Below are 13,631 nucleotides of genomic sequence, written 5' to 3'. Positions count from 1 at the left end.
GCTCACCAGACACTCACAAGGTTCAGTGAGGGTCCGAGTAACAGGCTTGGGCCCAGAGAGTGGGCAGGCACTCACCCTTCCCTGTAATCCCCCCCAACCCCTGTCTCCTTACCTTTATGACCCCGCTGGGCCCCTGTTCCCCGCTGTGCTCCACGGTCACATGAAGACTAACGTCCCTCCCTCAAAACCTGCTCTTCGGGCCTGAATCTGCTTCAGTCAGGAGACATGATGGGCCACGCAGCAGCAGGGAGGATGGGGACCAGGTGACTGAGTGCAACTTCGTGCCACTCAGAGTGGCCCAGGGCAAGGCAGGACAGCAGGACCAACTCCTGTGTCAAGCTGAAGCCAGCAAAGGATTTGCTCCAGGAGTGGACACCAGGCAGGGTGGTCACTCCAAACCTGGGAGCGGGTCCAGAACACCCTGCCTGAAGCCCAGGCCTGCAGGTGGGGCTTAGCTAGGAGGAGGAAGAGAGTCAGTGATTTAGGCTTCCTAAGGGAAGCCCAAAGAGTCCATTCTAGGTCCCTAGGGAGAGAGGTATGCACAGGGCAGGAGGTAAGTCTCCACAGAGACTTGAAGGTAACTGCCCAGAGGTCAAGGCAAGATGGGCCTTAAGAATGGTGCAGGGCAGGATAAGCAGGTACAGTAAAGAAGTACAGGAGGTAGACCCTACAGTGGACAGGATGTTGGGCTAATCTGCAGATGTTATAGTGATTATAATCAGATCCCTCCCACTCCCTTACAGGTAAGTACAGATGCTTCCAGCTTGCGGAAAGCAGATCCCAAAGGTCGGAGTGCACTGTTGGCCGATATCCAGCAAGGAACTCGCCTACGGAAAGTCACACAGATCAATGACCGCAGTGCCCCGCAGATTGAGAGTAAGTGAACGTGTGGGCCAGGACTGTCTGAGCCATGGGAGGCCACAGGGGGCTCAGGCATGCACCCTGGCTTGCTCAGGGCGGGGACCACGCCTGTTACCCAGGACAGAAGTCGCACTATCTCAGACCTGCTCGGTGTATGGGCCACATGGGTGGAGACTCAAAGCTTCCCTTCCAGATTGCAGACAGCACATAGGGTTCTTGTATCCTCACTCTTCAAGTGCTAAAAAAAAAAATCTCATGGTGAGATGACTTTTTAAATTGTGATCAAATTCACCATTTTAACCATTGAAAGTGTTCAATTCATGTTCACAGTGTGGTGCAGCCATCACCTCCATCTCATTCCAAAATATTCCAGCACCCCAAAAGGACAGCCCAGACCCACTGGCAGTCACTCACCATTCCTCCCTCCACCCAGCCTCTGGCAACCATTAAATCTGCTTGCCGTGTCTGCAGATTTGCCTATTTGGGGCTAGTTCATATCAATGGAATCATTCAATATGTGGCCTTTGGAGCTGGCTCCTTTCACTGAGCCTCATGTTTGCAGGGTTCACGCACATGGCAGGAGCCAGCACCTCTCTCCTCTGCACTGCCGAATAACACCTCATCCTGGGGCTGTACTGCTTTGTGCTTTTCCATTGTGAGCTGACACTTAAATGTCACCATGTCAACAGAGCCCTCAAACTCAGAGAGAGAACACATAAAGCCTCAACATTAAACAATGCAAACTTTTTGTTTTTCCACAAGGAAAGAGAGTTATTTGGAATTCCCTCACAGGATCAAATGACTGCAGCTTTCTGTCTTCTAGAAGATGACAGGGTAAATGGAGAGTGTGCTTGGGTCAGATGATGTCTCATGCTGCTACCAGGCAAACCACAGCACCCCCAAGAGACTCAGTTTGCTCACCTGCAAAATGGGAGAGATAATAATACCTGCTCTTTCTTGTATGTGTCAAGATACATACAACCTTGTGGAAGATTGAAATAACATGTGCAGAACTATTTATTGTAAGGTATTATTATGTCTTCAGATATTTTTAATGGTGAGCATGATGTTAATTCTCAAAGATAGTCCTAAAAATATAAGAATCTAGTATCTGTAATTGCTATGTTAATATGCAAGGATAGACAAATTATTTTAAGAAATATTTCCCACAACCAAATTAGAAATTTGTGTCTCGTGAGACCCACTATCTAACTGATGAAGCCCAATGAACAGATAAGTCCATTTTATTTACTCTCTCACTAATCATTCCTATAAGTTGGTAATGGATAATGTCAATGTTTAGAATAATCTGGCCATATTCATCCACCAGTGGCCACTGTGCCTTTATTTCTCTGTGCTCATTAGCTTCAGGTTGTGAAGATTTTTTTGCCAGGAACTCTTGAATGTCTTCTCCTGTTGTGTAGTTGGTAAGCACACATGTCTGGAAGGCTGGAATTGGGGATCCCTCTCCTCTGGGACTCACAGGCTTTCTCCTCTGTAGACAAAAAGGTACAGGGAAGCGTGTGGGGCTCCTGGAGTGAGTGCTCAGGAAAGGAAATGCTGAAGCACCAATCACTGCAGACCTTCCCTCCCTGCTGACCATTCTGGGCTGGGCTCTGCAGACAAGAGGTTAACATTACTGTTTGCATTAATCTGCGGTCTCCTCTGGCTAGTCCGCCCAGTGGAAACGGGACCAGCTCCACACCTGCCATGTCTGGGTTTTCTCCTTTGAAAGGTGCTGCCAGTTCCTCCACTGACATCTACTAAATGGCAGTGTCTGGGTCCCTCGATTTAGGTCACTTTTCAGAGCAGTCAGCCACTGATGGTTGGTTGTTTGGGAGGCCCAGAGAGGGCAGCAGACCGGCCCAGGCATGAGTCTTCAGAGGGTCTGGGTGGAGGGTGTTTGGGAAAGAGGCCATCTGGAAGGGTAACATCACAGGTCCTGCAGGTTGGAGGACTGGCAGGCTGCCATAGGCATTATCAGACCACGGCCCAGGGTGAGAATGGGCTGCTCATCTCTACCCACAAATCTTCATCCACTCACCTCTTCTCTCTAAAGGTTCTAAAAGCACCAACAAAGAAGGAGGAGGTCCTGCAAACTCTCAAGGAGGGAGCACGCCCCCAGCCCTGGGAGGTCTTTTCGCTGGTGGCTTTCCTGTGTTGCGACCAGCAGGCCAGAGGGATGCAGCAGGTAAGGAGGAATCCAGATCCAGCTAGATTTACTTGTTTTTAGACAGAGGGGAAGGGAGAAAGGAAGGGAGAGAAACATCAATGTGTGTTTACCTCTCGCACGCCCCCTATGGGGGACCTAGCTTACAACTCAGGCATGTGCCCTGACTGGGAATCGAATTGGCAACCTTTTGGTTTGCAGGCCTGTGCTCAATCCACTGAGCCACACCAGCCAGGGAGCTGTCTTGTGATCCTTATCCCATTCACTTGAAGACCCAACTGGGCAATCCTTCACAGGCCAGTGGGCAGCATGTTTTCAGTGAACAGCTGTGTGGTAGGAGATCATGCATTTGGGAACCTGAGCACCAGAAGTTTCCAAAGCCCAGGACTGTGCTCAAGGGATCTTTTAAATCATCCTTCTGTTTACATCCTCCCATTGTAATAAATGAAGACTGACTTGCCACAGTGCCTAGTGTTTAGTGATGGTGTGATTGTGGCCCAGACTGCAGAGTGCAGACAGATGCTCGTGACATCACTGTGGCCTCCCTGGTGGTGAGTGAGTCAGAAGGATTCTTAGTCACTGTGTCCCTCTGTCCGTTAGGTATTGCTGAGTCACGCATACCCCAACACTCATCTATTCAGTTTATAATTCATGGGTTAGCAGTGTAGGGTGGTCTCAGCTGGGCACCCTCTAGTAGCTACAGGTTGGTCGAGGGCTTTGCAGATTCTATATTTCTTGTATCTTTGGTGCCTCATCTGGGGTGACTAGCCTGAGCCGTTTGGTCATTTGATTCGCGTAGCAGACTGTTCAGAGTTTGTTTTTATAGTGGTGGCAAGATTCCAACAGAGAGGCTAGAAGCATATAAAGACTCTTGAGGCTTAGATTTGGAATTGCCACAGTATTACTTCCTATTGCATCCTCTTTCCCAAAGCGAGTCACAAGGCCAGTCAGAGCCAAAGGTGGGGAAACAGACTTCATCTCTCCATGAGAGGAGCTGCAGGATCACATTTCAGAGGGTATAGAATCAGCAATGAGTGGATAATCAAGGCCATTATTGCAACCAGTCCACCACAGCCAGATGTTTGGAAAACGTTGCATTAAAGTTAGAAAAATGTATCTTTATTATGTGTTTTTCTTTTCTTTCTCTCTTTCTTTTCCTTTTTTTTTTCTTTTTTTGGGGGAGTGGAATAAACTAAAAAAATTTCATTAATCCAAGGAATATCAAGCCCCAAACATTCCTGGTATAGAATATCTTCTACCATGTGACTCTGCTACATTTTTTGCCGGGGCTGTTTGACGTTAAGGGATGCATTTGCCACCATCACCTACTGATAAAGTTCAGCAAAGACAAGGGCTCTGGGATGCCTTGAGATCCCACCAGAACCTCCTCAGAGGTCATTTCCTGTCCTTGTTTTTGCTGAGGGTTCGTCAGATGAGAAAGTGCCAGGGTTGTCTCGAGAGCTGGCATTCTTCTGAGCCTGCTTCTTTCTCAAACTTCCTGCCTAGGACCAAAGAAGCACTTGTGGGGATATAAACACCCCACTGGCTTCTCTTCACAGAAATAACAGAGATGGGACAAAGGAAGCCAGCAGTATTCCTGCTTGTCTCCAGCAGGACGCAGGTGTCAGAGGTCGAGGCCACTATGTGCCATCAGCGGTGATTGCTGTAGAGGAGGTCGGAATGGACAGTGAAGTGACCAATGATGCCTGTCCAGGAGGGAAGCCAAGGACAGAACAATAATAGATGGACGGCCTTGGTGCCATGTTGGAGTGAGACAGCCAAGGCTCCCTCCTCGTTCACAGAAAAGGACTTTGCCCTTTGCTGACTCTCCCATCTTCTTACCTACCGCTCTTGCTGCCTCGAGCCCTGCACTCCAGCCACACATTGCCCTCCTTGCTGTTCTTACACGAACCAGCGTATTGCTGCCACAGGGCCCTTGCACAAACTGCTCCCAAGGCCCGAAACACATTTTCTCAGGTGTCCGCCTGGTTCACTATCTCCCTTCCTTCAAGTCTCTGCTCAAGTGCCATCTGACCAACTAGTGAGGCTTTACTCACCATCCATATAGAATGAGTCACCCTCTCATTCCATATCCCTTCTATCTGAATTTTTTTTTATTTCTACCCACCCCATGGGGCATATTATATATTTACTCATGTATTTTCTGTCTTCCCCACTAAACGTATGCTCCATGAAGGCAGGAACTATGTTTTGATTGCTGCCTTAAAAATGCCTGGCACATAGTAGGTGCTCAGTAAATATTCATATACAGTGACATGCGTGAGTGAGTAGTACAGCTGTTTAGAGCCATGAAGCCCAGAGAGCAGAGTCTAGTGATCACAGTGCCTTTAGGAGCCCATGAAAACATTCAAATTAATGTTAAAATTGGGAAGGGGAACATGAAATTTTGGGGTCAAATATTATATTTGTCTTTATACCAGTGCCTTCACAAAATGTAGCTCTAAATATTTTTTAAGGAGGAAGAGGGTCTCCAAAAGTCATAATGTGGCCCTGACGTAGCACTCACAGCGAGTGATCATTGAAATAAGATACAATGAGTAAATGTCACCAGGTTGAATGGAGTGTGTAATGAGACTCCCATGCAACCCAAGGGCCTCTGGAAACATAAGCACATGGAAAGGGGAAGACGGACTTCATCTTTTGACAACCCCCAGTCTCTACAAACTGACTCCTTTCCTGTTAGCAAGACCTCCTGGGTGCACGCCAGCTGGCCTCTCCCCACTGACCCTCGTCCCCTTTTGCGTTTCTGGTCGGGTCTCCAGGGCTAGCGCCTGTGCTCCGCTGGACGGCCTCCTGCCTTCCCTGCCGTGGCACGCACTGTCGGCGCTCTCTGCTGGCCCGTGCCTGCCTGCTCGCCTCACCTGCCCTCACGCATCACCTGCTCTCTCTCTCCAGTTGGTCCCACCTTAAATGTGTGCTGCCAGCTCTCTGCGCCACCCCAGAGAGGGCCTGAACATAAGCCGAAGGAGGATCTGTGCCACCCTTGGTTCTCTGGTCACGTGATGATAAAAATGCATGTGTTGGCCCCTTTCTCGTTTGGTTGGCTGCTTAGTGAGCAGAGGCTCCTGTCCTATGAACTGACTCACTTTATGGGTTTTGAATGTTGGAGACATGGGTGTCTTCAGTCACTTAAACAGTTTGGGTCAGTTATTCAGAGCCTGAGTCTGACCTTCAAATCTGTCATCCTGTTCAAGTCCATCCAGCAAGTGGGCCCTGGTTTAGAGAGCAGCCTGGGCTCTGCACCTTCATCTCTGTGGGCCACAGAAACAGGTTTGAGAACTTGGAGGCAGGATTCCCTGAGCCTGGCCCCTGCCCTTGACCTCATGTAGAATGTTGGACTTGTGGTGGTAGAAGGCCAAGTTGGGGTTTCCCTCCTAGGCGTGGTCAGTCAAGCCGCTCTGGCAGTGCCCCCCCAGGGCGGCCGAGTCAACCAGGGTGGGTACATCCATGCAAAGGCGTCTCTTCCAGAACCACCGCAAAGAAAGTCGTCAACAGAGGAGTGAAAAGTCACTGCCCTGCCTCCAGAACAGACATTCCATAGCTGAGCCTGTAATGAGTGGTGTTGTCCAGGTGACTGTCACGTCATAGCCAGAGGAGGGTCTTCTGTTTGGAAAGTCAGACCCCATCCACTCAGTCCCGCCCACTCAGCTTCACCCGAGTCATCTGGCTTTGACTGGCCTGGCTTTTGGCATCCAGTCCTTTGGGGTAGGATTTAGCACCGGTTGGGAAAACACACAGGAGACTCGTCGACCGAAAAGCTCAGGCCGCCAGCAGAGGTCGGGGTAGTAACCTGGTGTGAAGGCTGTGGGTCCTGGTCTGCAGTACCCAGGGAGTTGGAGGGATGGGAAGCAAGCATGCTTTCAAGGGGTTTCCACGTGTTTTCTTGGGGATTATAGAATGGAAAGGGGTGGAGACAGGGGAAAACATAGTCCCCAGAATTCCCCTTTGAGACAGCACTGTGCCTGTTGGGAAGAAATATTTTTAATGCGTCCTAAATGGAGGCTTACATATGCATAGATCACAGAACTTCTGTACAGGACACGGGGAGAGGGGCCTTTTTCTCGTTAGGCAGGGACAAAAGGGAAAACCCTAATGGTGTGTCAAAAGGGTGTGCAGTGCGACTGGGCCACTCCCAGGGAGCACCCTCTTCACCAGTCTTCCATGAAGGCCACCAAACATGAGTGCTTTCTGGAGGCAATTTGTCATCGTTGAATTCACGAGCTGCTGGATTTCAAACTGGGGTCAATATGGTGGAGAATCTACAGGGTGAGGAAGCCAGGAGACCAGGAGACAGCGACCACCTTAGAGACAGGAACACATCTTTGGGAAAGGGAGCTGGGAACTTCCAGAGGCCAAAGGAGTGGGAGGTTCAAGGTCATTGGAACTGGATCCCCAAGGCAGGGTCTTCCCACTGGCTTCAGAGCATGAAGCTTCTGCTCTTGATGCAGAAACAAAGTCCTTGTTCACAAATGCTGGGAGTGAGGAACACCTCCCTACCAGGAGACTGTGGTTGGCACCTGAGGACCCAGACTAAGACATAAGGGCTGATGGACCTAGTGGGTAAGAGTGATGAGTGTGAGGTGACCTTGAGATGAGGAAGGGCAGGGGAGGTGGGAAGAGTCCGTTGCCCTGGTCTGGGAGCCTGGGAGACCTTGGCAGATGAGAGCCACGGTGGGATGCAGCAGGAAGGCTGGTGGCCTGACAGCACCATGATGCTGGCAAGGAGCTTGGGGCTGGTCCAGCCAGCCCTCTAGTGTGGCAGCTGTTGCACTTGAGGCCTCTCAGGGGATGTGCAGGGGAAAGCATCACCTGCAGTTCCACGACATCACACTTGAGAGCCTTGGTCATTACTGCCCACACACTTGGGATTTCTTTTTCCTCTGTTGCTACTCTAACTCAGAACGTATCTCATTTCCAGGTGGCAAGACAGGGCAGGCCCCTGGCTCCCGAGCACCTTCTCCTCGGCTTCCCACCAAAACTATCAGTGGACCGTTTAACCTCCCAGCATCTCCCAGGCTAGGCAATGCCTCTGAGGCGCATGGAGCTGCCAGAACCATCCCTCCTCGCCCCAGCGTGCCTGCCCCACCTCCTCCCACCCCACCCCCACCTCCCCCACCCTTACCCCCACCCCTGCCCTCTTCCTCTGCCATCAAAGCTCCCCTAATGTCCCCACCTGGCTCACAGACCAAAGGTAATATGGGAGTGACCCCCCCTCCACCCTCCACACCTCCCCCTCCGCCACCTCCCCCAACCCCACCCCCTCTTCCCCAGAATTCCATTCTCAGTGACAAGACAGTGAAGCCTCAGCTAGCCCCCTTGCATTTGCCACCCATCCCACCCCCGCTCCCTCTCCTCCCACCTTGCGGATACCCCGGACTCAATGCGGATGCTGCCAGCCCTACTCAAGATGCTCTGGAGCCTTCTGCCCCACCTCCCCCACCACCCCCACCCCCACTTCCCTTTTATGCCTCATGCACCCCGAGGTCCTTGGTGCCTGTGCCCCCTATGCCAGGCCCTAACAACAGCAGTGAAGCCCCACCCCCACTGCCCCCCAAGTCCCCCAGCTTCCAGGCTCAGCCACTGAAGCCCAGCACACAAGCCTTGCCCACTCCGCCCGCGCCTCCTGGATCGCAGCCGTTCCTGCAGAAGAAGAGGCCCGGCCGAGGCCCAGGTGAGCACAGCTGCTCTGGTCTGGGGTGGTTCCATCAGAGGACCACTTGCCATGGCCAGATGTTGAGGAGGTACTAGGGCCACAGCCAGAGGCCTGCTCCTGTGAGCCACTGGGGAATACCTTGCGAGGTCTTGACGCAGGATTTGGGGTTAGAGCAGACCTAGCTATTCATTGGCCCTGTGGAGGGCAATAAGGATTCGCTGTGGGACTTTACATTGGGAGTATTCATGTTAGAGACAGGAAACCGAGAGTAGGGGAGGCTGGAAGGCCTGTCCTAGGGCATGCAGACCACAGGTCAGGGGTTCTGGCCTAGATCGCCTTGCTAGTACTCACTGTGTGACCCTGGACACTCACCTAGCCTCTCTGTGCTTCTTTCTCCCCCTCTGTGAAATGGGAATGGCAGTAGTCCCCCCCTCCCCCCCCGCCGCCCCGGGCGGTTGTTGGAGCAAGGCCTGACAGCCTGGAAATCTTGAGGAAGGTCATCCTCATCCTTGCCCTGGGGCTGAAGGGGACAGTGGGTGCACTTGTTCCAGAACCAGCCCTCCTGCTTAATTTCCCTGCGTTATTCCAGGCCGGCTTCCAGCCAGAATGGTCACAGGCCCTCCGTAGATTGGATTAGCATTCTGGGCGACCCCCTTGTGGGGGAGGCAGATTCTCCTGCTGACACCAGAAAACTGAGGGTCAGTATTTTCAGCCCTGTGTTAAGAGTAAGCCCTCACCCCTGCAGCAGTGGGGTGCACATGCCCAGGACGGGTGTCTGCACAGTGGAGCGGCCTCACTCACTTTTGGGGGCCTCCTGAACGGGAACCCCCACATGTCCACACACACTCATCCATGCACGCAAACACACTAAAAAACACCATAAATGCCCAATTTATTTTTTAAAAATACACCCACACCCCTACACACCCATCTACACTTATGCACATATTCTTTGGTCTTTCAGAAAATCCTCTGATGCATAAAGTTTCTTTCTTTTTTTTAATATATTTTATTGATTATACCATTACAGTTGTTCTATTCCCCCCACTTCATTCCCCTCTACCCTGCACACCCCCCACCATTCTCCCCCACTTTAGTTTATGACCATGTGTCTTAAGTTCTTTAGATTCTATATTTCCCCTACTATTCTTGCCCTCCCCCTATCTATTTTCTACCTACTGTCTATGCTATTTATTTCCTGTACCTTCTCCCCCCTTCTCCTCCTCCCACTCCCCTGCTTCTAACCCTCCATGTGTTCTTCATTTCTATGGTTCTGCTCCTGATCTAGCTGTCCTCTTGGTTTGCTTTTGTTTTAGGTGTGGTTGTTAATAACTGAGTTTGCTGTCCTTTCACTGTTCATATTTTTTATCTTCTTTTTCTTAGATAAGTCCCTTTAACATTTCATATAATAAGGGCTTGGTGATGATGAACTCCTTGAATTTGACCTTATCTGACCTTTATCTGTCCTTCCATTCTAAATGAAAGCTTTGCTGGATAGAGCAATCTTGGATGTAAGTCTTTGGATTCCATGACTTGGAATACTTCTTTCCAGCCCCTTCTTGCCTGTAAGGTCTCTTGAGAAATCCACTGACAGACTGAAGGGAACTCCTTTGTAGGTGACTATCCCCTTATCTCTTGCTGCTTCTAGGATTCTCTCCTTCATTTTAATCTTGGCTAATGTAATTATGATGTGCCTTGGTGTGTTCCTTCTTGGGTCCAACTTCTTTGGGACTCTCTGAGCTTCCTGGATTTCCTGGAAGTCTATTTCCTTTGCCAGACTGGGGAAGTTCTCCTTTATTATTTGTTCAAATAAGTTTTCCACTCGTGGCTGTTTCTTTCCCCCTTCTGGTACCCCTATAATCCGGATGTTGGAATGTTTAAAGATGTCCTGGAGGTTCCTAAGCCTCTCCTCATTTTTTTGAATTCTCATTTCTTCATTCCTTTCTGGTGGGATGTTTTGTTCTTCCTTCTGGTCCATTCCATTGATTTGAGTCCCAGTTTCCTTTCCATCACTATTGGTTTCCTGTGCATCTCCCTTCATTTCAATTAGTTTAGCCTTCATATGTTCCTCTAATTTGTGACTAAAATCAACCAGTTCTGTGAGCATTCTGATCACCAGTGTTTTGAATTGTGCATCTGAGAGGTTCGCTATTTCCTGGTCACTTAGCGTTACCGGCTCTGGGGCTTTGAGTTCTTCTTGAGCCATCTTTTGGACTGTTCGTGCCTGTTACGTATGAGGAGCAGAGCCCTAGGTGTTCACCAGGGCGGGGCAACTCAGTCATTGGGTTGTGACGCAGTATGTGGGGGCGGGGTCCAAGAGTGGCAATGGCAGTCCCCTCTGCCGTTTCCTGCTGCTGGGGCCTGCGCGGTCCGTCTCACTGCTCACTCCTCTGCTGGTTCATCTGCACGCGAATGTGTGACCACAGTCAGCCTGCCGCCTTGCGCCCTCACTGGGTCCACCCGATGCAACCCTGGCTGCTTGGGCTCCTGGAGTTGGGGGATCCTTCCTGCCTGACCCTGCTCTGCTGCTGGCTCTGCCCCCCTTTACCAGTCCCTGTTGAACGGTTCATTGGTTGTCGGACTTCCGTATAGTTTGGTTTTCTGTCCTTTGGCTGTGTCTTTTTTCTCCAAACCTTTGTTATATTCAAACTTGGTTGTGAGAGAAGGCACAGTGTTTCCACCTACGCCTGCATCTTGGTGGAAGTCCCATAAAGTTTCTTAAATGTATTGCCTTGTGTTAAAAATAACACAAGCTCATTGAAAAGCAATAAAAAGACCTTTAAATTGCCCACAGTAATATCACAGACAAATAACTGTCATTTTTGGATGGTTTTTTTCTTTTTTTGTATTTATTGTTTTTAATGTTAAATAAAACCAGAATAGACAGTAGTATATACAAAATAGTATTAATTATGTAAATATATAGAGGCATTCTATATCTATATGTTTACTATAATTATATAATGTATCTATATACATTCTATATCTATATATTTACATAATTAATACTATTTTGTATACACTACTGTCTATTCTGGTTTTATTTAATGTTAAAAACAATGTCAAATCGTAAAAGTGTCTAAGTATATTAATATGATAATCAGTATATACCATATTTCTAATGTTAGATATTGAAGTTGATTCCATTTTTCCTTATCATGAGTAACACATGAGTTGCTGCAGGAGATACTTTCACAGCAATTACAGTCTCTGTTTCAGAGATTTTTAAGATAGGTTTCTGAGAGGCAATCCGTGGTACAAAGAGCAAGGATGTTTTTAAGGCTCTGAGTCACAAGAGATAAGGTTTTAATCATTCTCCTCTCAACCTACTGTTTACATGGGGCCAGCATTAGAGCCAGCAAGCCCCTTCTGACCGTGTCCTTCTTAAATGTTCCCTGTGTGGGGACATTAAAGACCCAGTGCTCTCCATTCAGAGACCTCCGAGTCCGAAGCCTGGTTCCTCCTCCGGTGTAACTCATGCCAGGTTTCCCAACCCTTCTTGCCCTTCGCCCTCTTTTTGTCTGACAAATGGAAATAATAATAGCACACCTCCCGTCGGATTGTTATGTGCATTAAATGAGGAAATGTGCCTGTAGCTGGGGCTCGGGTTATTTCCCTTCCGTCTCTCTTACCACGCGGAAGGCAGCTCTCCACCCAGAAGGGAGCCGGCAGCGGCTCGGCCCCTTTAGTCTGCTTGTGGGAGCTAGTAAATCCGAATGGATCCTGGTACAGGGAAGGGCAGACCAGCAAGGGTAGGAAGGATAAGGGTTTTTTTTTTTTTTAAGCTTGAAGGAAGCAGAGTGTGGGACACTGCCCACCCACAGGCATGGGCCCACATGCACATGTGTCCCGTGTCCTCCTGTGACCCCGCAGTCCCAGGCTTGCGCAGGTTCCAGCTGTGGCTCCATCATGAAATGCAAGGCCCATGCCCAGATCTGGGGAGGGAAGCTGGCAGCGTGAATCTGGGCACAGAGCCAGGTGCCAGGTGGCTCTACTTGTATCAGAAGGTGGGACCATCACAGTGCCTCTTTGGGCTGGACTCCAGGACTCTCTCCATGGTTCTAACCCTGGGAGAAAGCTTCCAGTTCTTGGGAGCAGCCCCAGCCCCTTGAACTCTGGGCTGGGTATCTGGGTCCTGGTCTCGTGGTCCCAGTGTGGGTTGGAGATGTGACCAAGAGGTGACAGACTGGGGGCACAGCTCAGAAGTGGGGGGTAAGGGGGCAGGGTACCAGGGGCTCAGCAGATGGTAGGAACTGGTAGGAACTGGGAACTGCCTTCTGCACTGGGTCTCCAGCTGCAGCTGGTCTGGGTGGGGCCTGTAGGGGGAGGAGCCCTGATGGTGGCAGGTGAGAGAGCACAGCTGCGCCAGCTGGCACCGTGGCCTGCTCCACAGCAGGAAACTCAAAGCCAAGAACAGATGCTTGTCCGGCCCCTTTCACTGTATCTTTGGACGTGAACCCTAGTTTTCCATGAACAGCATGAGGGTAATTTTTTCTCAGCCAGGGGTAGGAGAGAAAGAGGCTGTAATTATGAACATCCTGGCACAATAATAGCGGAGCAGTCACATTATTTCGTGAAGTGGAGTGAGCAGAACCCCTGCCTGTACCAACAGGCAGGACAGTGGCTATTGGCTGCCAGTGAGTCAGACAGAGTTCTGGCAAAGGAGTGCACACCACCCACAGTGGTCATCGGGGACGGTTCATTGAGGCCAGTAGGATTGGAGTGGGGCCCCGGGGGGCAGGTGGCTTCAGATGGGAGAGAGCAATGAGGGTCTGCGATGCAGGGGAGAGGGTGTGAGCAGAAACAGGGGCTGGAGCAAGCCCCCCAACAGCTTTTCCTCTAGCCTCCCCCGAGCCTCACCTACAGACGGCTCAGGCACCAGTGGGAGCAAGCTAAATCCACTGCCAGCACCCCGTGCAAGATCAC

General features: G+C 50.3%; 1 protein-coding gene across 2 annotated transcripts in view; it reads left to right on the top strand.

Moving 5' to 3' along the window:
• WIPF3 (WAS/WASL interacting protein family member 3) overlaps positions 1-13,631 on the top strand; it is a 77,405-nt gene that overhangs the window by 52,471 nt on the left and 11,303 nt on the right. For both annotated transcript variants that reach the window (XM_037041224.1, XM_037041223.1), the window contains exons 3-5: positions 744-876; positions 2,921-3,052; positions 7,971-8,723. In XM_037041224.1, the coding sequence (XP_036897119.1) occupies positions 744-876; positions 2,921-3,052; positions 7,971-8,723 (1,018 nt within the window). The remainder of the gene's footprint in view (positions 1-743; positions 877-2,920; positions 3,053-7,970; positions 8,724-13,631) is intronic.

Source organism: Sturnira hondurensis, unplaced genomic scaffold (genome assembly GCF_014824575.4).
Source record: "Sturnira hondurensis isolate 20B ecotype Veracruz unplaced genomic scaffold, ASM1482457v3 Scaffold0002840, whole genome shotgun sequence".
Taxonomy (NCBI): Eukaryota; Metazoa; Chordata; class Mammalia; order Chiroptera; family Phyllostomidae; genus Sturnira; species Sturnira hondurensis.
The sequence above is the reverse complement of the archived record's forward strand: the minus strand, read 5'-3'. Positions and strand labels throughout refer to the sequence as shown.